Here is a 24583-nt window from a genome sequence, read left to right as displayed (position 1 = left end):
TTTTGATTTCAAGTTCTGCTTTCCCCCCTGTAATTTCTGTTCCTATGTTTTAAAGGATAAGTAGTCACACTTCTTCATCTCATTCTTCACATTCCTGCACTCCCCTCCCCGCACCAAATGCAATTCTTGGGAAAGGAAAACAACTTCACATCAGGTTAAGGTTTCTTTTTCTCCTTTTAGGTGCAGGGTCTCATTCTGTTGTCCAGGCTGGAGTGCAGTGGTGTGATAACAGTCATTGCAGCTTCAAATTCCTAGGCTCAAGCAGGCCTCCTGCCTCTACCCCCAGAGCAGCTAGGACTACAAGCCCATACCACCGTGCCCGCTAACTTTTTTTTTTTTTTTTTTTTTTTTTTTTTGCCCAGGCTGGTTTCGAACCATTGGCCTCAAGCAATCCTTCTGCCTTGGCCTCCCAAAACACTGGGATTGCAGGCATGAGCCAGCAGGCTTGGCTTCAAATTGAGAGTTTAATGCAGCATCCTGGGATGCTTTCTATGCTCCACACCTATTTTGAAATGAAACAACACAGTTTCCATACAGCCAGCCTATGAAAATATGGTACTTCTGGCTGGGCGTGTGCTGGGATGGATGGAGGTGGGGGAACCTTCACACAGAAGGAACTTCACCTGGCTTACTGCTGTTGATTGAGTGACACCCAAACCCCAAGGGTCTGTTGCATTCGGGGCATATTTGTGATGTGCCCAAAGTGCTTCTTGGGGCTCAGGGTTTGTTCACCTGATATTTGGTCATTCCTGGGGACTCCTACCACCGAGCCAGCCATAAAACAAAGTTAAAACAGCCAGTTGCAGAAGAGACAAGGGCAAGAAGCCAGCTCCTGTGGGACAATCATAGCACGCAGTGATCAGGGCATGTTTCTATTATCTCTAAACTCGGGAATGGGTCATGTGAAATTCAGGCGCAGGGCAGGCGGGAGAGCAATCCGGGATGGGCTGGCACGTACTGGACACTGAATAAGCTTTTGTTCCGTGAATGCAGGAGCCACCGGGCGTGGCGGCTTTCACAGACCCTCAGCTGTGACAGTTCCCCTGGGGTGGGGCCGCCTCCCTCTGTCCTGGAGAAAGGCGTTCAGGGAGTGAGAAGCATCCCTGGGTGGGGTGGGGGATGCTGGTGAGAACCAGGGACGCCCTGTGGGCCCAGGGCCAGCCTGCTTTACAGAACAATTGGGATGCGAACACCGATGCCTGCTCTCCCAGATGATACTGCGAATCTATAAATACAGATTTAGACACACGTGGTGGACATGTTCTCCTCCCCGGGGTAACGGAGATGTTTCCAGAGAGCAGATCTTTGTAGCCCTGAGAAGGACGCCCGCGAGTTTGTGCAGCCTGGGAGACGGCGGGGGGTTTGATTCAGGGGTGTCCATGGGAAGGGGAGGGCTGGGTCGTCCCAGAACCAACTGACTGTCCTCGACCCCCGACTCTGCATGCTCCGGATCTCACTCCCGGGAGGGCCTGGAGAAAACCCAAGTTGGGGTGAGACTCAGAGGAGGGCGGTTCTAGTGGAGAGGTAAACGGGTGGGGACAACGCTGCAGCCCCCCGGGGCGAGGGTGTGCTGTAAAGAGCGCTGGGGGCAGGGGCACCTGGCAGTCTCTCGGAGAAGAAGTTGGTGGGGGAGGGCAATGTGACAATTAAAGATATGTAGTCTGAGGAATCAGTCTCCAAAGAGAGAGAGGGAATTGAGTCTACCTGGATTTCGTTTAAGTGGGGAGCTGATCTTCTTGGGGGAAAAACAGTGCCAAAAAAAAAAATAGTGGAGAGGGTGGAGCAGGGGATGCGGCGAGTGGACCCCCAGCTGGTGCTGGGGCGCGCGGGGTGTTGCTGCTGCTGGACGCCCTCCCCGCACCTCCGCCCCAGGCGCGGGGCCTGCCCCAACCCTCGCGCGGCCCCTCCCCCGTTCCCCCTCCCCGCCGAGCGGGCCTGAGCCGCGAAGCCGCGACGCGAGTGCGGAACTCGGGGCGCGGGCGGAGGTGGGGCCAGGGCGCGGGCCGGGCTGGCCATGGCGCGGGCGGCGGGCGCGCGGGGCCGTGCCAGGTGGTGCGGGAGGCGCGGGCGCTGCGGGCGGGGCGCGCTCCTTGCCTTCGCCGCGTGGACCGCTGGCTGGGTGCTGGCGGCCGCGCTGCTGCTCCGCGCGCACCCGGGTGTCCTCTCCGAGCGCTGCACCGACGAGAAGAGCCGGCGCATCCTGGCCGCGCTGGTAGGTCCCGCCGCCGCTCTGCCCGGCGCCGCGCGTCCGGGGAGGGGAGATCGCACCCGTCCCCAGTCCCCAGCCTTCCCCGGGGACATGGGTGGCGGTGGCACCCGCCGGGGGTGTGGGTTCCCGACACCTGCGTGGAATGCCAGAGGCGCACTCCCCGGTCCCCCGAATGGGGACGCAGCCGGGAGTGCTCTGTGGACGCGCTGGGGGTGTCTCTCCCGTTTTTGCCAGAATTCGCCCTTTGTCCCCAGACAGCCTCTCCGTCCTACTCTCGCCACCCGAGCTCCGGAAGAAAGTTTGCGGGTCTGATCCGAGTGGCCAGGTCTGGTGGAGCCACCGGACAGCCCCTCGGTGCCCGCGTCCGGTGTCAGGCCGCCGGGCTCGGGGCGCGAGCCAGTGCGGGGTTCGGGATAGGGGGTGCCACGCCTCTGTCTCTCGGGTCCGCAGGGCTGCAGCCCAGCCCGCGTTCTGTGATTCCACCCTGAGCTGCCAGGTCACCCCCCATCTCACCGAGCCCATGCGGAGGGCTGGTCTGACCCCGGCCGCCCTGCGCTCCAGAGCCCAGGCTCTCCGCGGTCGCGGTCTGTGGGTACCGATGCAGCGTGCGCTCGGGCGAGAAGAGAGCGCTGCGGAGGCGGCTCAGACCGGGAGGATCCCGGGTCCTGGTCCTCGACAGGAGCCTCCTAACCTGGGAGGGCCCGAAAGCTCGCACCCAGCAGCTCCACAGCTGAGCCTATAATTAGGGAGAGAAAGAAACATTTCGCATTTTGCAGACTGCTGTGTGCGCTGGGCTCACATCATGTGAGTGAAACGCCCACCTTTAGTTGATTGGACTTGGCTAGCCGTTCTTTCAGGCGCAAAGGAGACTTCAGTAAAGGTGGGAGTCCCCTAAATCCCAGAAAGGGGAAGATAGTAGCAACTACTCTTACATAACTTCTTAAGCGATTATTCATTTCCTAAAATAGTGACCATCTAAACATTTGGTTTAAAAAGTGAGCTATTTTCTAAAAAATCTTCAAGAAACACATGGGAAGTTTTCAGTCCAGTTGCTTACATATGGGTGGGCCTTTTAAGATTGCAGATTTTCAAAATGTGGGACCACAAAGGTTTTTAAAGTAAATGATTTTTTAAGTGAGATTGAAGTTGTTTTTTTAAAAATGAGCCAGGTATACTAGCTAAAACAAGTTATGCTCCTAATTGATTCTGACGCGTGTCATCGTGTCATCGTGAATTGAACATATGTAGGTGAAACAGTCATAGATTCTCTCTGTTGACCCCTTCTAGTGTTACACTGAAGTTTTATCAAGTTTTGTGGTTGTTGGTTTGGTTTTCTTTCTTTCTTTCTTTCTTTTTAATGGAGTTTCCCTTTTGTCGCCCAGGCTAAAGTGCAATGGTGTGATCTTGGCTCACAGCAACCTCTGCCACTACGCCTGGCTAATTTTGTATTTTTAGTAGAGACGGTGGTTTGTCCATGTTGGTCAGGCTCGTCTCGAACTCCCGACCTCAGGCGATCCGCCCACCTCAGCCTCCCAAAGTGCTAGGATTACAGGCATGAACCACCACTCTGGACCAGTTTTATTAAGTTTTAAGTTGCAAGAGCTCATTGATTTTTCTTAGTAACCCCATAAAAATCCTTTTCATTTATAAATTTTTCCCCCCTGGTTTTCTTTTCTTGTGAAGGGAGTGCTGATAGACTAATTATATTAAACAAACATTGATGGTTTAACTAGAGTGGAATACCTATTTACAAATTTAATATAGTAATCCTTTAGATTAAGATAGAAAACGAATGCCATTTTTCATTTCTTTACCTTTGGTTAAGTGGGGAAAGTCTTAATAATGGAAATTAAATCGTCTAGTAAAATTTAAGTAATTGCTAATCATAACTTTCCCAGCATTCCACGTCATAAATTAAAACCAATTCTTTTAGAGGCTTTACCAATATATCTTCAATGGCAGCCATATGGAATCATTTCTAGTTAGACATAAAACTGGAGAGATTGGTTCTGCCCCTGAAGGCCCACAATCTTTCCCATTGCCAAAAGAACGACGTCGGAGGCCACATCCATCTCCCTAGGTGTTGATGTGATGCTGTCTTCATGAACTGGTTTGTTGGGGAGCAGACTTTGCCACAGGCCCTGTTTGAGTTCCTTACTCCTTACACATTCTCGGAACTCTTTCTCCCCCTGTCTTCCTGCCACTTTGTTTTCTACCATTTTCATCCTGGATATGTTGATGCGAGACCCACACAGTGCCCTGGCTCAAGTTTTACCCAGGACACTCTCAGTTAGGGCAGGGTTTAAATACGACCCCAATCTTCACAATCCCAACTTTGCTGGGCTGAGTTGCCAAGTAGAGGTTGGCATTGTGGCTTCTGAGGACTTGAACTGAATTGAGCCTCTGTCTCCGCTCCCCTGGCACTTTCCGATTCATTCTGCCTGGCTTTTATCCGTAATAATAAAACTGGTTGTTATTTTCCTGATGGGCCTCCAGACTCTCATTAGCTTTCACTTTGAATACCGGAGCACAGGAGAAACCACTTTGCCAGCTGAGCTGAAGGGAGACTTTCTGGCAGCGCCCAGGGAGTTGCGGTGGATTCCCCGCCCCCGGTAGCAGCGGCTGCCAGTGTTCCCAGGCTCTCTCCTGGCAGGGGACATTGCTGGCCTGCCAGGGGTGAACCCACCTGTAGGATAAAGGAATCAGAGGAAAAAGCTTAGGGGCGAGTCAGGGGATGGGGGTAAGAGGTCTCCATGTTCTCCCCAAGCCCACACTCCACCTCCCCAGGGAGGTTCCCCTCTAGCCAACCACATCCCACTGACAAGTTTCTGGAAGCGCCAACCTGAATTGTTCCAAAGGAATTGAGCCCCTGGTCTTCCAGCTTGGATTTTCCTGATCAGACTCTAGGGCTCCTCTTAATGGCGGCTTTAAGAGGAACCACACACTGTAATCAAGAAATAGGTGCACTCAGATCTCTGGAGCCCTGCTTTTCTAGTGGGCTGTGTCAGCAGGCCCAGCCAGCTGGGGAGCTAGCTTGGTGCTGGATCAGTGATACACCTGGCTTCTCATTCATTCTGCAGGCTGAGCTCTTCACACAGAGGCTAAAGATGTGGGCTGCTGCCCGTTGACTCTTCCTCCAGGAAGGCACTGTGCGAATTATTTTGTGGGGCTTATTTCACTGAATTCCCTCAACAACCTCTATGAAGTATTTGCTTTTAGTATCCCCATTTTACGGATGGCAAAACTGAGCCCCAGGGAGGTGAAGTGACTTGCCCTGCTTCACACGGTTAATATGGTGAGGAGCCAGGACATGACTCTGTGTAGGCTGATGGTAGCAATGATGTGACAGTAAGTGGCTTCTCTAATAATGGAAACCCTACATAACAACTTGTATAATTAACCCTTCCATAGCAAATCATTTTCAAAGCATGTCAAAGATATTCCCACAGACTCTGTTATCCTGAAGGCTTAACTGCCTTTTGGCTAGTTAGGTCTTGATGGAATTTCATGTAGTTGTCTACATTAGAGATTCATTTTTTAATAGGGCAGGCTTATCTTTCTTTGCTGCTGTGATAGAAACTGTCAAGGTCCCAATGGGACTGCAGCATCCAGGGCACATATCCAGAGAGATTTCTCAGCAGCGAATGGCTCTGCCTGAATGCTCGGCCACATTCCTAAAGTAGGGAGCGGTTACACAGTGGACGAGCTAACTGAGCTGAGATTCTGCAAAGCACAGCACGGCTGCTTCAGGAAAGAATACCACTGTCAAGTATGAATGTTGCAAACTGCATAGGAGCTTAATGCTCCTTAAAAACAAACACACAAAAGAAAAGCCGGCCCTCAGACATGACCTCTGGGACCTTATCAACAGTTTTTCTAGACTAGAGTGGACAGGTTTTGTTTTTGCCTGAGAACCATGACATAAATTAGAGAGATACTAAGCAACGATTGCAAAGAGTACTTCTTACCAAAGCTGAGGCTGATTTGATGGGAATGTGCATCTGTGTGGATATTTTCACATCCATGAGAAGCACAAATCCACTGCAAATGTAATTAATTTTAAAAGCACACCAGAGTTAGCTGCAATGAGACTTTAACTTGTTTTTTTCAGTTTATTTTCAACTCCAATACCTGTGGATTTTATATGCGCACACATTTGGGTACAAAAACGTACTTGTCTTTAAGCTGGCCTTAGGAACTCCTCCTATGCACAGAAGGAGTCTGAGAAAGACCGATTTTTAAAATGGACCTGCATACTTCTATTGAGTTAAAAAAAAAAAAACCCAGCTATTTCAACAAGACATGCTGCTAATAAAATAATTCTACTATTATCTTTAACATGATGAAAGTTTTTGGGGTTTTCGTTTGTTTTCTTGAGACAGGGTAGCTCACGGCAGCCTCCACCTCCCAGGCTCAAGCAATCCTCCTGTCTCAGTCTCCCAAGTAGCTGGGACTATAAGTGTGGCCCAGCTAACTTTTTTTTTTTTTTTTAATTTTTGTAGAGACAGGGGTCTTGCCATGTTGCCCACCCAGGCTGGTCTTGAATTCCTGGGCTCAAGTGATCCTCCTGCCTCAGCCTCCCAAACTGCTGGGATTACAGGCATGATCCACTGTGCCTGGCCTGATGAAAATTTTAAATTCAAACTTGCAATTTGTACATTAAGTTGACTGTTTTTTTTTAAAGACTGGATGAAATCTTTTTCTGTGCTTAGCAGGCACAGACACGCAGAACGATGCTGCAGACTTATGTTACACTGGTAAGCCATGGGAGACGAATTTTGCGCTCTACATAAGCAGAGTAGGAACTGAAACACCAAAAATACTTCATTGTAAAGGACATCAAGGAACATATGTGCCATAACCACACTTGTATACAGACGGTCCCTGACTTATGATGATTTCACTTACAATTTTTCAACTTTATGGCGGGGTGAAAGTGAGATGCATTCAGTAGAAACTCCACTTTGAGGATCCATGCAACTGTTCTGTTTTTCACTTTCAGGGCAGTATTCAATAAATTACATGAGATAGTCAACACTTTATTTTACATAGGCTTTGTATGAGATGATTTTGCCCTGCCATAGGCTGATGTAAGTGTTCTGAGCATGTCTAAGGCAGGCTGGGCTGAGCGATGATGCTCAGTGGGTTAGGTGTATGAAACGCATTTTCAACTTACTCTGGGGTTGTTGGGGTATCACCCATTTTAAGTTGAGGAAGAGCTGTGTGCGTTTTCGGGCATGCTTTGCTGTAATGTAAATGCTCTCTTATGACAAGCATGGTGACTGGGATACTGAAAAGTTAGGTTATAAACCCAAGACCTTACCTGTGGAAGCTGGCAGGTCTGGTCAGGGCTTTTGTCACCTGCTGCACTTTCTGCCCTTTCTGATACCCAGTGTCGCAGCAAGAAGCAGACATCGGGGAGACAGGCTTACAAGTCAATGTGCTGATCTTCAGAAAAACAGCCAAAATGAATGTTTCCTTCCAAAATCCATAGGCTGGATGCCAAATTCAAAGTTATACCATTGTTCTAAATGTCTCACAAGTCCTGTTTGGAATTGCTCTCCAAATTCACAGGGACAAATCTCGTATAGATTTGTATTTCATCGATGAGGCACAGTTTGTGTTAAACATGGTGCTGTGGGGACCTGACCCAGTGCCACACTCACATGGCAATGATTTAATGAGCGCTGGGGTAGGGGAGGAAGACAAGAATTCCACTTAGGGGTGGGGCTGGCTTCCAGGCAAAGGTTGATTTGGCCAGGCCGGGTAGGAAGCATGTAAGTACAATGGAGACACCCGAAACGGCATTTTGAATAGTGCAGCCCAGCCTGTCAGTAGGTGCTTGCTTCAACTGGGCCCTCTCCTCCCAGGGGCCGTTTCTGGCTCTCTGAACACACAGGGCTACTTTGAAACTTGGCGCCTTTGCACAAGTTCTTCTCCGTGACTCAGCCGCCCTCTCCCTTGTCTGCTAAGGCAGACTTCTAATTCCCTTTCAAAATTGAGCTCAGAGGCATCTCCCCCAGGAAGAAGATGCCCTGGCCCCCCACCCTTTCCTAACCAAGGCTGGAGAGGGAACTAGCTTTGAGTGAGCCATCTTAGGCAGGGCTCTGTGTTAGGACTGTCTCCCTGTGACCTTGTTGGACTGCATGACACAGTACCATTGTCCTTATTTTCCAGACTCGGAAACAAGCCACACAGCAAGCCAGGGGCAGAGCCCAGAGGCAGACCCAATCTGTGCCAAGCTTAGCCTCACTGTGGCCCTGCCCTGTCACTCTAATGTCATTTAGGAATTTCGAAGGCTGTCCCCTCTGCTCCGTGAACTCCGGAACCTGGCAGCTGTGGCCAGATGGTGGCCCATCCAGGCTCATGCATAGCTGGGAAAGCTGGAGCTGTTGATTTGGGGGTGGCCCAGTCCCAATCCCAGTGAAGCAGAGAGGAGGTGGCTTCTTGGCCGGCAGGTGTCTCTCATGGCTAGTGACTGGTGGCCACAGTTCAGACGAGAGGGGTGAGGGCCCTGGCAGTCACAGTAGGCACCCTCCTCACTCTGCTTTTCACAGGCTAATGGAAAACCGGGCCCAGTGTCTCTAACATTTTTCTCCTGAGCCTCCTCTCCCAGTTGCAACCAGGACCACGTCTCCCCGCCCTCCCCGCCTCAGCATTGCGGGACTCTGAAGCTCCCAGCTTAGGATCACACCTCTGGCTGCACTGGAGTCCTATTGTGTGCTTTTCTTTCTTTTTCAATGGTTCCCTACTTTATGCAAAAGTACTTTTCATTAAATTAAATATGTGATAACACTATAGAATTTTATGGGAGTGAATCAAACTATTTTGGGTATCATGCTTACAGAAGCTTTTTTTTTTTAATTTAAAAGGAGATCAGGAAACAATTTTGTTTTTTGAACTTTCTTATCAGATTTATAGAGACGTGAAACTCTGTAAATACCAGATCAAGTAGGGGACAAACCCCAACAAGTAAAATGAACAGCCCTTACTGTTCCTGCCATCTATATCTTCTTGCTCACGGTGGCCTCAGTTCCTTATCATTCGTCCTCACCTCACCTCTCAGGGCTCTCCTGAAAGGTCTCGGAGGAGCCTGACCAGCTGCCGCGTTCTTCCGAAGGGCGATGTGGAGGTGATGGCAAGCAAAGCATGCTGGGCGCAAAGGGTCCGGATCCTCCCATGCGCCTTTCATGACCCGTGCCTGGGAAAGAGTGACCAGGGTTAAAGCCAAAGAATGACATTTAACCAAGATTCTGTTGAGTTCAATTCCAAGATGAAAACAGGAGGTGCACAACTCCAAACGTGTTTAAAGCAGATGGTGAGTGTGTGTTCATACAACTTCCTTATGGGTGTGGGTTTCCAAAGACACAAAGTCAGCCCCAGGCAAATAGGGTTTTGTCACTAGCTCCAGGGCCAGGTTCATGAGTTTCTATCTACAGGCCTCTCTCGCTTGCATCATTGTGTTAGTCAAGCAAGACCCCCCTCACCCCCGCCCAATGCATTATACAGAGATCTAAAATGCAGCGGCTGGCAGGAGCCCCCCTGCAGCAGGAAGCCAGGGGGGCAGTCAGACAGCTTGGCATTGGCCTTTCAGGCTGTTGTACTACCTGAAATAGTCCTGAAAAATATCTAGATACTTCTTTTAAGCACTGGGAGTGCTTCTTTTCAATAAGCGCTTTGAACGATTAGCCCGCAGTGTTTATAAAGGCCCCTAGTCCCTCTCTTATCTACTGTTTTGGGGCCAGGTGTGTCTCAAAATTCATATCTTGTTGAATGTTAGAAAGATCATATAGTACCTTATATTTTGCGTATGGGGCAGTGCCAGTAATCAAGTTAATAATGCTACAGCAAAATGTATGCAAATTCACACCAAGTCAAACACGTATAGATACAAATAGGCTTGTGTCTTTTCAGCTGGGTTTTGACACCACATAAGGTCAAATAAGTCATGAAAAACTCATAGTTTTCAGAGGCTTTTTGATTTTGGATTTTTTTTTTTTTTTTTTTTTTTTGACAGATTCTTGCTCTGTTGCCCAGGCTGGAGTACAGTAGCACAATTTCAGCTCACTCCAACCTGCGCCTCCCGGGTTCAAGTGATTCTCCTGCCTCAGCCTCCCTAGTAGCTGGGACTACAGGTGTGCACCACCTGGCTAATTTTTGTAATTTTAGTAGAGACAGGGTTTAGCCATGTTGGCCAGGCTGGTCTCGAACTCCTGGCCTCAAGTGATCTGCCCGCCTCGGCCTCCCAAAGTGCTGGGGTTACAGGGGTGAGCCACCATGCTCAGCCTGATTTTGGAGTTATTTATACATCCAGACACTGGAGGTCCAGCTTTTGACCTCAAGGAGCTACTTGTAATCTGCTTGGAATGGGTAAAGCTGATCTACCTGGCCACCTGCGAGGCTGGGTAGTATCTGATCGTGAACCCAAGGCTGTTCCCAGGCCTCTCCTGATGGCTGGTGCTTGTGCACACGCCGTGGTGTGCATGCACACTTCCCTCTTGGCCGGTACAATCACCATGCAGGGAGGCAGGGGGTGTGACGCAAGGAAGGAGTTTGAGGCCCGGAGCAGGTAAGGATGTGGCAGCGTGGTTGGACCATGGAATCCAAGCTCAGTGGCCCTTGGCCCCATCCTTTGTCCCAGCACCAAGCTGCCCTTTGCTACTGTTGAGCCTTCAAGGTCCTTTCTCACAAATGAAATGGGGTGAGAACAACAGCTTTAGGATTTGGTATTTCTCATGCCCTTAGAGGAACGAGGGTGACTGTTGTTTCATGTGCTGTAGAAGTTCCCGGAAGGAAGAGAGGCCTTTATTTGCTGACATGGAGGAAGATTCATTTGTCGGGGAAAGGGGCGGGATTAGGAAATACACTCAACCCCTAATCAAAGTGGTCCCATGGTTTAGATTTTCTGAAAAACAAGAGAGCAGAGGATGACAGTCCTCTCCTTCCTTCCATTCTGCATTTCTTCCTTCCCTGCTTCTGGTAGGATTATGGGGCTGGAGAGGCTCAGGGAACTTGTGGTGTGGTGGGGAAGGTTGCCAGGTCCCCTAGTGGCTCCATCCTAAGGCCTCCTGAAGTTTAGGAGAAACACCCCATCCGGCGGCTCCTGGACAGCCTTGCTCACCGCCGCCCAGATGCAAACATGCCCTACTCTTGTATCCTGCATGGTCCTCCTTGGTCCCTCCTTTTCTCCAGGTCACCAGCCATGAGCCCTGTGCCCACCCTTGTTTCCTCCAGAGGCTTCTCCTCTAAACATCTGCAAACCTGCAGCCTGCAAGCTTTATAGGGAACCCCATTTCATGTGGAAAACAGTAAGCTCAAGGAATGTACTTGCAGGAAGGGTCATTACTGTGGTCAAGCCTGGGGGCAGATAGGGCTCCTGGGGTCCTCTCTGCTGAGACCTGACCTAGCTGCTTAGATGTGGGACTTAGAAGCTCTCCCAGTGACCCTGAAGTGTAGCCAGAGTCGAGAGCTACTGGCCTGGTCCAGCCCCTTCACCTGTTGGTTTCCTGGCCTCTGGCTTTCCCAGAGTCACCCAGCTAAACGATGGGAAGTCGTGCATCCCGGCCACAGGTGTCCTGATTCTGTAGACCTGTCCTAGGCCTGACTGAGTCGTGTAATGACTGTGAGCGGCTCCTTTAACCTTCCTCTGAATTAATCACTGGCTGAGTGGCCTCTGCCATCCACAGGGCTGAGGTTTCTCTGCACAGCTGGATTATCAGCGTCCTGAGGGCAGAGGCCAGGCTGTCCCTTTCCCTAACCCCAGCGGAGAGACGGACGGCACCAGGCCCTCCCCATGGTGACCGACTGTTCCCTTCCTTCCAGTGCCAGGACTACCGGGGCGGCGCGCTGGCCGGGGACCTCTGCGAGGACCTGTGTGTGGCGGGAAAGCTGCTGTTCCAACGCTGCCTGCACTACGACAGGGGCAAGAAGGTGCTGCAGGCCGACTGGCGCGGCCGGCCCGTGGTCCTCAAGTCCAGGGAGGAGGCCTTCTCCAGCTTCCCGCCCCTCAGCCTGTTGGAAGAGGAGGCTGGGGAGGGTGGCCAGGACGTCCCCGAGGCGGAACTCCTCCTGATGGTGGCTGGGGAGGTCAAGAGCGCTCTGGGCCTGGAGTTGTCCAACAGCAGCCTGGGGCCGTGGTGGCCGGGCAGGCGGGGCCCGCGCTGGCGGGGACAGCTGGCCAGCCTGTGGGCCCTGCTGCAGCAGGAGGAGTACGTCTACTTCAGCCTGCTGCAGGACCTGAGCCCACACGTGCTGCCGGTGCTGGGCTCCTGCGGCCACTTCTACGCGGTGGAGTTCCTGGCCGCGGGCAGCCCCCACCACAGGGCACTCTTCCCCCTGGACCGGGCCCCAGGTGCCCCTGGGGGTGGCCAGGCCAAGGCCATCAGTGACATCGCACTCAGCTTCTTGGACATGGTGAACCATTTTGACAGTGACTTTTCCCACCGCCTCCACCTCTGCGACATCAAGCCGGAAAACTTTGCCATCCGGAGCGACTTCACAGTAAGTGGCGCAGGGCGGTGGGTTTATGTGCGGAGAACGGAGTGTTTATGTGCGGAGAACGGAGCTCTCCGGTCTGGTGGGAAGGAAATGAGAAGGTTTCTGAGCTCCTGGCGTGAGTTAGCAAACTACTGTCGCTTCTGCAGCCTTAGAGAACTCCCACCTACCAGAACACTTCCTTCCGGGTGTTAGTAAGGAACAGATGCATCTCGACTGAGAATGTGAATGAACGGAGCCCACAGTGGGAGGCAGAGGGCCGGGCCAGCTTCGTCCTCCCAGGGGGCTGTTCTGGTTCCTTCATGTGAGCTTTGTGGTTGCTTGGAGCTCACGTAACAGCAACCTGTCTTGCGGGTGTGTTTAACTTGTGCGGAAAACAGTCCGCAGGAGGCAAGGAGCTGCAGAGGACGATGAGGGAGGATGGCCTCCGGTGTGGAGATGCTGCTCTCAAGCTGCCCATGCTCTGTGACAACATGTAACTTTTCCCAGTGCTTTTTGTCTGGAGAGGTTCCAGTCAGTTTCCATTCCATATGTAAGACTTCTAGAGGAACAAATGGGGTTTTAGTGCCTTCCACAAGGGAAAGCCCTGCCAGGTAGAAATATCTGCCACTGCACCACGGGGCACGTGGGGCCAGGCAGCTGCGTGAGAACAGGGAGGTGTGGAAGAACAGCAGCAGGAGCCTCAGGGTCTCAGTGTAACACAAACCCGTCTCCCTTCACCCAGCTAGGCGAACACTGATGGGTCAGATTAATGCTGCTGCGATCATCCCGGTGCCCTCACACTGTGCCAGGCGCTGGGACCATCCAACAGGAAGTAGTAATAAGACTGGCAGGGATGTCATGGGTGCGGGATGGGTTTGGGGAGGGCGGAGTGCTCTGCTCCGCCACCTGGTGTAACGAGTTCATTCTTACGCCGCCAGTGCCGGCAACTGAACGGCCAGACCAGCTTAGCTCCAGTCACCTGGGCATGCTGGTCACTGTGGGGCCTGGCTCATGCTGGGGTCATGCTCTTCAGCATGGTTGCAACATAAAGGGACAAAGAGCAGGCACTGTGACTGCCAGTTATGGCCTCCAAGGCAGGTGGCATAGGAGTGTCATGGTCTTCTGAAAGCAGCTGGAAAACTAAATTTGCTGCTGGTGTAAATCCCTTCTCTAACCATGCCCTCATTCCTGTGAAGGGCATCATACATCTTACCCTCAGTGCTTTGTCCTAATACCTTGCCCCCTGCTGCCCTGGAGGGGCTGACAAGCTAGGGGTGCCTCAAAGTGTGGCAAGGAAATAACTAGGAGGTTCTGGGAGGTTCCAGGAGGTCTGTGTGCTGGGCTGGGAGCTCTGAGGGAACTCACCCGCGTCTGCAATTCCCTGAGTGCCATGTGCGTCTCCCAGACACTGTCCTGATATGTGTGTCGGGGGGTAATGACCCACAGCCACACTGAGGCCTTGGGGAGGAAGTCAGGGAGTGTCCACGCACAACCCCCATCCCCCAGCTCCGGGCAGCTTCGGGCCGGTTCTCACCACTCAGTCACTCCCTTCTTCCTCCAGCAGGTATCAGTGCACATCAATGAGTGGGACCCAGCAGGTGCTGTAATTGTTGAGGGAATTTCAAGGATATCTGCTTCTCGAAGGAGCTGGGGTTGATGGGGTCTGTGATGCCAAGTGGGTGACATCAGATGCTTTTACCTACATACTTGTTGATTATCTAGTTACTGGTTTGTGGGAGCCACCTAAGTTGTGCCTCCAGTATCTTGCACACCATCAGCAGAAAATATTTGTTCAATGAAATCATGACTACGCATCCTCAACCCAGCCCCGGACTGTGTTTTGTCAGCTGGTCCTGCACCGCTCAGGGCTCTTACCTCCACTGCAGCCTTGGCCTGGGCAAGAATAGGGAGGGGAGGGCAGGAGGAGTCCCCTTCACCAGTCCTGTTTGCGACCCTTCTTGCAGACCCTGAGGTTCAAGGAGTTATTTTACCCAAGATTGTACAACTTTTAAGTGAAAACCAGCAGTATCTGCTTCACCACAGAGCTCATTAAGAAATGCAAATTCTCAGACACCATGCCAGACCTATTGAATCTGAAACGGTGCAGTGGGAGCCAGCAATCCCTGTCTTCAAAACAAGGCTCCTAGTTGATTCTCATATGTGCTCAAATTTGAGAGCTAGTGATCTTAGAGTCCCAGCGGGTGGGTCCTGCCTTTGAGCCCAGGTTGCTGGGCTGCCCTGGCAGAAGGAAGGGGCGCCTCCCAGCAGAGGTATAAGAATTGGTCATTCACAGTCATTCTCTCATCTGCAGGGCAGGTGCCCACTTGCAGATTTTGAGAATGTGTCCAGTGGCTGTAAATGAATAACTAGGAACCTTCGTGATCCGAAACTATTGCCAGCCAGTGCTGTTTTCCAACAGATGGTATGGCTTCCTACTCCAGGGCCACAGTTTTTGGTGAAGAATGAAATAATTCTCATTCATCTTCCTATTCTGATGCCAGGAGGAAGTTTGAAGAAGATGAGGCAAGTTAGGTAATTTTATGCAGGAAGGACTTTATGATTCTCCTGATATTAAGAAGCATGATGTAGGTTTTTCTGGTTTTTTTTTTCAAATACTCTTCTTATTTTAGGGGAATAGGGTTATGTTCATAACAGCTGTAATCCATTCTAGACCCCATACACTAAAAATTAAAAAACAAATCTGGCTGTGCCTGAGAGATGAGAAGGAAACTATCAGAAATGGGAAGGAGAAGTTGCGAGAAGCTAAAATTCTAAGTAGGGGCCCAGGGGAGGCTGGGAGATTGCCAGAGACCATATAAAGAATAGAAGAGTCGTGTAGCCCCAATAATGAATTATAAAGATGGGAGATTCATTAGCATAGTCCTTATTCACTTATTAACCCGGGTAAATAATGTAATCGGCTATTTGTTTTGGCTAAATAATGGGATAGGAAAGATTAAAATGAGAAGTTGTTTACAGCACCTCAATTAGTAATTAGGCAAAACCCCTTACATAGAGAAAAGGTCTATATTGTTTATCTTCATTATTCTCCACATATTTTGAAATAAATAATTCCCCCCTACTCTGTTTTGCTAAATAATCCCTAAGAAACTTCATTGCCTTCTAGCATCAATCCTGAATGAAAAACTAATACAAAAACCAAAAGGTGCCTCCCAGACTGCGTAGAATTGAAGAGGGAATGAGCAACAAATGCAACCCTTTTTGAAACTCCCAGAGGGAGACAGGCTGACATCTCCATGCTGACCTGTGAAGGCTTGTGAAATGCCACTGACTCCATCAAATTCATCAGCTTTCCTAGTGGCTGTTTCATACCTCGAAGCTATAAACGGCTTGATTTGGGCAGATTCCAGGTTTTCTCAGGTTTGAGCTCATCTGTTTTTGTTGTTGCATCCAGGTGGCGGAGGAAGAGCTGCATAATTTAGAAGTTATTCTCTCTCTGGTTTTGAAGTCTGTTTGGTTTGATGCCAGGGAGATAAATCTGAAGTTCCAGGGGTCATCAGGTTCTCACGATGACAGTGGAACTCAGGCGTCGCTCCTGTTCAGGGCCTCTGCGTATCAGTCCTAATTCGAGAACTTTGATATTTCCCCCACTTTGTCGTCTGATTGGTCAGTCCGAAACCAGCTGACTCAGGTAACAGACGTGCCATGAAGAGAACGTAGGCACTGCCCACCTCAATTTCTCCATCACACCCGGAGACCAGCCACTCGAACGTGGTTTCCCTGGATAGCTTGTATTCATGGGAGTCGATTCTCTGTATCTTACAGCTTTTACAGTCCTGACCCTTGAAGGTCCCAGACCCAAGTGATAAGGCAGTGGAGGGGAAATTCATGTATAACGCCTCTCAGAGATGCTACTTGCAAGGCTGAGAAAGTTTCTAAAGATGAAAAGTGATACTTGTGGTGATAGTTCCAAATCCTGGGCTTTCACCCGTGGCTGCAGAGGTCCTTTTTGCAGTTAAAGCCTTCCACTGTAACTATGACAGTTGCCTGTGTAAAAGAAAATGCATGCAGACACTTTAGGGGATGAATCCACTCCCCAGGGCATGGCTGGGGCTTTCCTCTTGGCTCATGGGACTTCTGGGATCACCTGTGACCTGGACAGTGGCACCCGCACAAGGTGAACAGAAGTTGTGAACAGGCTCCCTCTCCGCAGAGCCCAGTAGCCCTTTGATAGCCCCATGCCGTTTTGATTACAGGTGGTGGCTATTGATGTGGACATGGCCTTTTTTGAACCTAAAATGAGGGAAATCCTTGAGCAAAATTGCACAGGAGATGAAGACTGCAATTTCTTTGACTGTTTTTCAAGATGTGATTTGCGAGTCAACAAGTGCGGAGCCCAGCGCATCAACAACAACCTGCAGGTATGCAGAGTCTGCCAGGGCTGGGGGAAGAGAGGGTGCTCTCTGGCTGTTTCTGCCCACTAGCTCTCCAGATACCCTCAGAGGAGCTCAAGGTCAACCTTTTCAGGCCATCCATCCAGATCGATGTGGTCAATAAAGGCAGGACAGTGGAGATGAGACAATCATGTGCTCTTGATTGCCTATCCCCAGGGTTGTTGGTCAGGTGACCAGGGGCATCTGATGAGGGAGCTCCGTGCAGAGCTGGCTGCTGGGCTTCCTTTTGCCCAGGCTCCACCTCATGTATCTACAACCTCTCATAAACATGGGCACATACATGATGAGAACCCCAAGACTAATCCATCAAAGATAATACTGAGAAGGGTGCAAAGCAGTCCCGAGACACTGGCCTAACTAGAGGTTAGACAGAAACCACCATCCAGACAGGCCAGAGGTCAGGACCAGGAGGTGGTTTAGGGAGAAAGAAAAGGGCCAAGTCCAGAAGATCAGCTACAAGTGGAATACATACAGAGTTCAGGCATTCAGAGCTGGCGGGTCTCAGGTCCCCCATCTAGGGTTGGAGCATCTCTCTTCTTTTGGCAGAAGCTGTCTCCTTCTGCCTTCACTTGAGGCTCTCAGGTGAGGGAGGATGCACCTGGGCCCACAGGTGCTGTTCATACCCGGAGGAGGCCCCGCAGTATCTAGGCAGACCTCTCCCACGGCCTGGTTGCATGTGATGGCTTACAGAGGCTCTGGACCCACACTATCCAACCCGCTCCCCTAGAGGGCCCTCCACTGTAGCTTGTCCTCCTCATTCCTTAAACCTGAAAGGCCAGTGTGAGCCCACTGCAGACCCAAAACACAGGTGAGGTGGGAGCAGGAGAGAGGAGCCCAGCGTGGTGCTGCATCAGCTGTGATGGGGGATGATTTGGGAAGGCTGGGACAGGTCTGCTGTTAACCTAGTGGTCCCAGCCGGGCCAAACAAACACCCCAACTCTACCACCCCAGAGTCTACACAGACCTTCTGGGCCAAAGAATCACTATTTCCCCTTTCAGGAAGCCTAAGAATGTAGTGGCCTTCAGAGGCGTCTCCATCCCAGGCTCTTTAATGTGGACTCACACCCTTGGTGGGTTTCGTCATGAAATCATTCTTCTTGAGCTGTGGGAAGAAGAAAATTTTCACCCGAGCATCCACCGCCTTGTGATCCCAACCCACAAAATGGGAACACAAACGCCTGCTCTTTGCAATGTAACGAGAGGCTGAGTTTACACCCTTTCTGTAGACATGGCTCTTACCGATTCATTAAGGGGCAAGAGGAACACACAGAAAATTGGCAGGAGAACAGACACCAAATACACAAACGATGAAATCCAAATGGCCAAACAACTTGGAAAAGTATTTTATCTTACCATTCAAAGACATTCAGATTAAAATCCAATATAGTAAATTTCACTTACCAAATGGGAATAGTTCTTTAAATGCTATTAATTAACAGTTGAGGCTTCAGGGAAATAGAAAAGTGTCTATATTGTTAAGGTGATTGTGAATTACTTCTCTCTTGAGGGGATGTGGCTGTTAGACATAGCCATGCTCTTTAGCTGAGTAATTTTATTTGTGCACATATCTGATTATTGACTTTGAATAAAGTCCTAGAAATGAAATTACATTTTCTTTAAGGATATGAGAAAATATGAAGCATTATTAGGTGAAAAAAATGCAGGTTACAAATTAATATTTACAATACCATCCCATTTCTGTTAAATAGTATACGATCCCGTAATCCCAGCACTTTGGGAGGCCGAGGTGGGTGGATCACGAGGTCAGGAGATTGAGACCATCCTGGCTAACACAGTGAAACCCCGTCTCTACTAAAAATACACAAAATTAGCCGAGCATGATGGTGGGCACCTGTAGTTCCAGCTACTCGGGAGGCTGAGGCAGGAGAATGGCGTGAACCTGGGAGGCGGAGCTTGCAGTGAGCTGAGATTGCGTCACTGTACTCCAGCCTGGGCGACAAAGCGAGACTCCATCTCAAAAAAAAAAAAAAAAAAAGTGTACAATCCCAAAATGTCAAAAGCAAGTATTTCTGGAAGGTAGGATTACAATTTCTTTATCTATTTTATATTTTCTTACTTTTTTACTTATTTGTTTTATTTTATTTTAGAGACAGGGTTCGCTTCATCACCCAGGCCAAAGTGCAGTGGCACAATCATAGCTCACTACAGCCTCGAACTCCTGGGCTCAAGTGATCCTGTCACCTCAGCCTCCCAAATAAATGGGACTACAGGTGTGTGCCACCACACCTAGCTAATTTTTTAATTTATTTTTTGCAGACACATGGTCTCACTATGTTGCCCAGGCTGGTCTCAAACTTCTGGTCTCAAGTGATCCTCCCATCTTGGCCTCCCAAAATTCTGGGATTACAGGCTTGAGCTACCACACCCGGCCTTAATTTTCTGCATTTTGAACCCAAATTACCCCCAAAATTCTTGCTCTATATAATTTTACAAATCAATGAAATGGAATAAAAACCATCTCAGAAATAGACTAATGAAATACGGGTATTTAGTCCTGATAAAGGGGGCCTTGTAGACCAGGGCAGGGAGAGCTGGGTAGCGTAGTGAACGGTGCTGGTAAACTGGCTAGCCAGGCATGACAAACACCATGGTAGCTCCCTCCTCCTGACCTCAGACTAGATTCCAGATGGCTCAGATACTTACACATAAAAAGATGAAATCCTTAAGGTACCAGAAAAAGCTGGGAGAATTTCAAATATTATTCTAGTGTAGAGAAGGCCTTTGTAAGTATGAAACAAAGCCTAAGAGGAACAGTTGACAAATTTAATTATCTTTCAGAAAAACAAAAACAAAAAACAAAAACCCATGTTGGCATAAATAAAATTACAAAAAAAAAAAAAAGAACAAATTTAAAAGTTAAATGAGAAAATTTGCAAAACATTTGTAGTTCTTCTTATAGACCAGGAATGTAGAGGGTGGAAGGGGCTTATTCCCAGCTGCTGGGGCTCATTGTCCCAAGGACTGGCTTCGCCAAGGGGAGACCCACTTTCCAGGGGCAGCATTTAGTGATTGGTTAAAGAGGGTGGGCCTGACACCAAGCCACCTATGCCTCACTAAGGGACAACTCCACAGAGACCCCCAGCCCCACACATTTACTTCTTCCTCAGTTCCATGCAGTGTGGTTCTCAAGGACAGGCCTCAAAGAATCCCTGCATGCAAACCTCCGTCTTAGAGTCTACTTCCTGGGGAACCAACCTAAAGCAAGGGCGATGTCCTTAAGATATAAAGAACATCTACAAATGAACACAACAAAGCCCAAAAATATAAACTTGACCATTCATTGAAAAGGAAGCACAAATAACTCTCAAACTAAGAAAAATGCAAATTAAGCCATTTTCACCCACCTGTTGGCAAAATGAATCTGTGGCGTTTGCATTGGAGAGGCTAAGGGAGGACGAGCAGTCTTGGATACATTGCTGGGGAGTGTAAATGAGTAGAAATTTTATGGAATCAACTTAACATATCTATCAAAACAAAAAATGCACATGCCCTTTGACCTAGAAATCCTATTTCAAGAAATGTAGTCACATGCACAAAATGCAATAGCATATATCTGCAAGACATTTATTGCAGCACTGTTCATAATAGCAGAAGTTGTTATGCAACCTCGAGTCCATCAATAGGGAACTGGTTAAATAACTTACGACACATGCATACGTTTCAGAAGTAACCATTAAATCACATGGAATATCCTCATAAGAACTGATTTGGAGGGAATGGCTGGGCGCAGTGGCTCATGCCTGTAGTCCCAGCACTTTGTGAGGCCAAGGCGGGTGAATCGCTTGAGCCCTGGAGTTCAAGAACAGTATGGGCAACATGGCAAAACCCTGTCTCTACAAAAAATACAAAAACTAGCCAGGCATGGTGCTATGCCCTTGTAGTCCCAGCTACTCAGGAGGCTGAGGTAGGAGGATCCCTTGAACCAAGGAGTTCAAAGTTGCAGTGAGCCAAGATGGCACCACTGCACTCCAGCCTGGGTGACAGAGTGAGACCCTGTCTCAAAAAGAAAAAGAAATCAATTTGGAGGGATCTCCCTCATATAAATGGGAGTGGAAGTTTGAGAACAGTGTGTACAATATATTGCCTATGTGTAAAATGAAAGAAGAAGGAAATGTGTACGTCAAAGAATGTCTCATTCTCAGAGCAGGAGCTGAGCATCGGGGTGAGGTGGAGCCTGAGATCACAGTCTAGCCTTAAGAATATTTTAAATTTTGCACATGAAAATGTATTCTGTATTTTTAAAAAACCATAAGTAGGTTTTGAAAAGAATCCTTGCTTTTGCAGGAATTGTGAAATGGAAGTTGAAGGTTTTTGTCTTCTATGAAGCAGTAGCTCTTTACAATGGAGGCATTTGTTAATTGAGTCTGATATAAAGTGCGATGTAGAGAAATAAAGCATGATGCATCATGCAGCTCACAGGTCATCTCTCCCAGCGTGGGGGAAGCTGTAGGAGCTATAAAACAAACAACATGTTTACAAGGAGAAATTTCTATTGATCCTCAGCATCATTGAATTTCATACCCGATTAGAATTAAAGAGACTGTCTAATTTTTACCTCTGCTCCTAGAATAACACATTTCACAGAGCCTTCAAAGAGCCTTATGCCTGCAGTCTTTTCTGTCAAATATACCTTTGTTTTATGAGCCTTAAAATGCTACACAGGCAGCCACACAAGTTCACACACTTCTCCCTCACGCACCATTTGGCCCTCTGGACGACCCGGTCAGACGGTCATTGTGGTCACTAGGACCGGCTTGTGGATAAGAAACCTCATCTCCAGGTGGTGACAGCAAAGCTGGCCTTCCTCAGGCCTGCAAAGGACCAACTCCTTCTGCAGCGGTGACTGTCTGTGACTTCTGCTTCCCTTCCTCCGTAGAAATGTGTCCAGTCCTTTTACAGTGTCACCCAGAATTTCGTCCATCTGCTAGGGGGCTGGAAAGGGAAGTTTCTGCCTCACACAGACGTCGGCTTCTCCTCTCGGAGTTGTCTTTTGTTCATGGTGCTGAAGGGTTTAAGGGGCAGAAGTGAAGACATGTTTCCAAATCGGATGGTCTCTGGAGTGCGCTCCCTGAAGGACGGGGATGGGGGTGGGAGAGAAGCTGAGATCTGTTTCAGAACCAATCCTGGGCTTGGGAAGCTTTTAGGAGGATTTGCTGCCCTAAATTAACTGTCCACCCTTCTTTCCCTCAGGTCATCTGTGACAAAATATTTCGCCATTGGTTTTCTGCGCCTCTCAAGAGCTCTGCGGTCTCTTTCCAGCTTCAGCTGCAGTTACAGGAGGCGGTGCAGGAATGTGCAGACCCTGGGGTTCCCAGCGGGAACACCCGGAAAGCAGCCCCCAGCGTGTTCTGGAAGCTTCGCCGACTCCTGCAAGCCACACTGAGGGAGCTGCAGGAGGCAGAGAAGTAGCCACTTGCTGGCCTTAAACATGCTCACACAGGAAAAGTGACCTTCGCTGGATTTCTTCTGCCATTGTTTTAAAGATGAGCCATTTCCCTGGTGCTCTCTGGGGTGCCGTTCTGGCCTCCACAGTGTGGAGTGGCAAGTGCTGCTGCCAGAGACAGTGCTCCCTCGCTCTGGTCCCACCCTGGCCTCTGACCTGTCGCCTTGTGTAAAATGAGATGAGGGAGGAGGTACAAACCTCCCTTCAGGAGGGCTCTCGGTCAGAAGACACAAACCTGTGTGCACTTATTCTCTGCAGAGAGCACTTGTACCCGGTTATCCCAGCAAGAGTTCCAGCTGTTCTTTCCTGTAAATCGTTACCACATTAAAAAGCGTGTGTGTGTGCATGCAAATGAATGTGTATGCCTGCGTCTGGGTGTAAATGAGCATGTGAGCATGTGTGAGTGTGCCCATGAGTGTCTGCATGTGTGTGAGTGTGCACAGGTGAGTGTGGTGTGCTCGTGAGGAGTATGAGTATGCCTGAGTGTGAATGTGTATGAGTGTGAATGAGTGTGTGCATATGAGTGCATGGGTGTCAGCGTGTGTATATAAGTGTGGGCATGTGTATGTGATTGTGTGAGTGTGGGCAGGTGAGTGTGTTGGGGATGTGGGTTAGGGTCGGGAGTGGTGCTTTCTCTAGTGTGTCCTCTGGAACAGCTTGCCTACCTAGCAAAGAAGTGTGACCTTTCTTTTGGAATTAAATACAATAAAAAGAAAATAAATTGCATCTTTAGGGAACGTAATTTGCATTGGAGAGCGTGTGTAACGGCAGCTTATAGTATTTTTCATTTTGTGGAATCCACCAAGGTTATGGATGGGTTTTAGGGAGCCTCGTATTGCAATACACCTTCCCCTGGGCGGGGACTTGTAGGTTGACTCGATGCAGCATTGTCTTCACCTCCAGAGAAAATTTAAAGTAGAGCAAATGCTGAGGTCCGCATTGACTCCAGGCAGGACCAGAGACCAGCATCTCTCTTTTGATGGATTGAAGTCCAAGTGATAGGCATCAAATCATACGGTGGCATGACACGCTCATCATGGTGATCCCACGCTCATCAGTGGTGATCCCAAGGAGGATTTTCCAGCAAAATACAGGCAGGGGGACGGGCCAGGTGGAGCCAGTGAGCTTTCACTTAAAGGGACCTGGTTTCTACCCATAACTGTGACCCACGAGTGCTCAACAAACCAACGGGTCACCCCTTTTCAGAAATCCCATGAAAAGGGAAATCAAGAAGGATGAGAGAATCAGGAGGTCATGTTGGCAGTTTACACATTAAAGAAGACAAATTAATCAGACGTTGTGAAAGTCACAAATTGACACATTCCAAATGGTCTCTTATCTTGGCCTGCAGCTCCTTTCTAAACCAGAGAAACGGGAGTGCCTTCTTCCAGACTTTGGGGTCACATTTACTGACTCTGCACTTCAGGGCACGCTGAGAAATGGTGTGTGAGGGACTAGGATGATCAGAGGCCCCCAGCTCTAAATTCTGCCTTCCCCAAAGACCTGTTGGAAGGCCCACTGCCAGCTGCTATTCTTACCCATCACTACTGGGGATCTTCCAAATGACACCGAGTTCCATAGAGGGCCTCCTCATCATGGACATGAAGACTCGCTTTGCAATTGTATTCTAGCAAGAAGAAAAAAACCCATGTCAGTCACCCTGTGGCACAAGCAAATTAAAACCAAAGTTCGACGGCCAGGCCCAGGACTAGTGGATTCCAAAGGAAAGGGCGGGCTTTGGGCTATTGGGTGGAGGCTCCTATTTTCCCCAGAGCTGCGCTGGGTGCAATGCCTTTCTGTGGTGCTCAGGGGCATACTTTGGGCCATGCTCACCTTCTAGGCAGGTTCTCTACAAGCAAAAAGTTTTACAGGAAGATGGGTGTGAGATGGAGGGAGGGAAAGAGGGAAGCCACCAGGGCTTTGCCCTCTATGCCCTTTAAACAGTGGGGTTTTGCTCTGGGAGGTCAGAGTGGGTCCTTTGTGGGTAGACGCTGGGATGCCAGCCATTCATTAGTGGCC

At 49.4% G+C, this 24583-nt stretch overlaps 1 protein-coding gene across 5 annotated transcripts; it reads left to right on the top strand.

The window, feature by feature from the left end:
- Positions 1-500: 500 nt before the first annotated feature.
- On the top strand, positions 501-23301 carry DIPK1C (divergent protein kinase domain 1C). Of its 5 annotated transcripts, none has more exons than XM_054538096.2 (5): positions 501-1490; positions 9276-9527; positions 12032-12709; positions 16903-17067; positions 22312-23301. In XM_054538096.2, the coding sequence occupies exons 2-5, from the start codon at positions 9444-9446 to the stop codon at positions 22528-22530; spliced, it is 1146 nt and encodes a 381-aa protein (XP_054394071.1). In that variant the 5' UTR covers positions 501-1490; positions 9276-9443; the 3' UTR covers positions 22531-23301. The 5 variants fall into 5 exon arrangements, with proteins under 5 accessions (XP_054394071.1, XP_024091742.1, XP_054394070.1 ...); XM_054538095.2 differs by lacking the exon at positions 501-1490 and adding an exon at positions 2133-2212; XM_054538093.2 differs by lacking the exon at positions 501-1490 and adding an exon at positions 2883-3089.
- The last annotated feature ends 1282 nt before the right edge of the window (positions 23302-24583 follow it).

This window comes from Pongo abelii, chromosome 17 (assembly GCF_028885655.2).
Source record: "Pongo abelii isolate AG06213 chromosome 17, NHGRI_mPonAbe1-v2.0_pri, whole genome shotgun sequence".
Lineage (NCBI taxonomy): Eukaryota > Metazoa > Chordata > Mammalia > Primates > Hominidae > Pongo > Pongo abelii.
The sequence above is the reverse complement of the archived record's forward strand: the minus strand, read 5'-3'. Positions and strand labels throughout refer to the sequence as shown.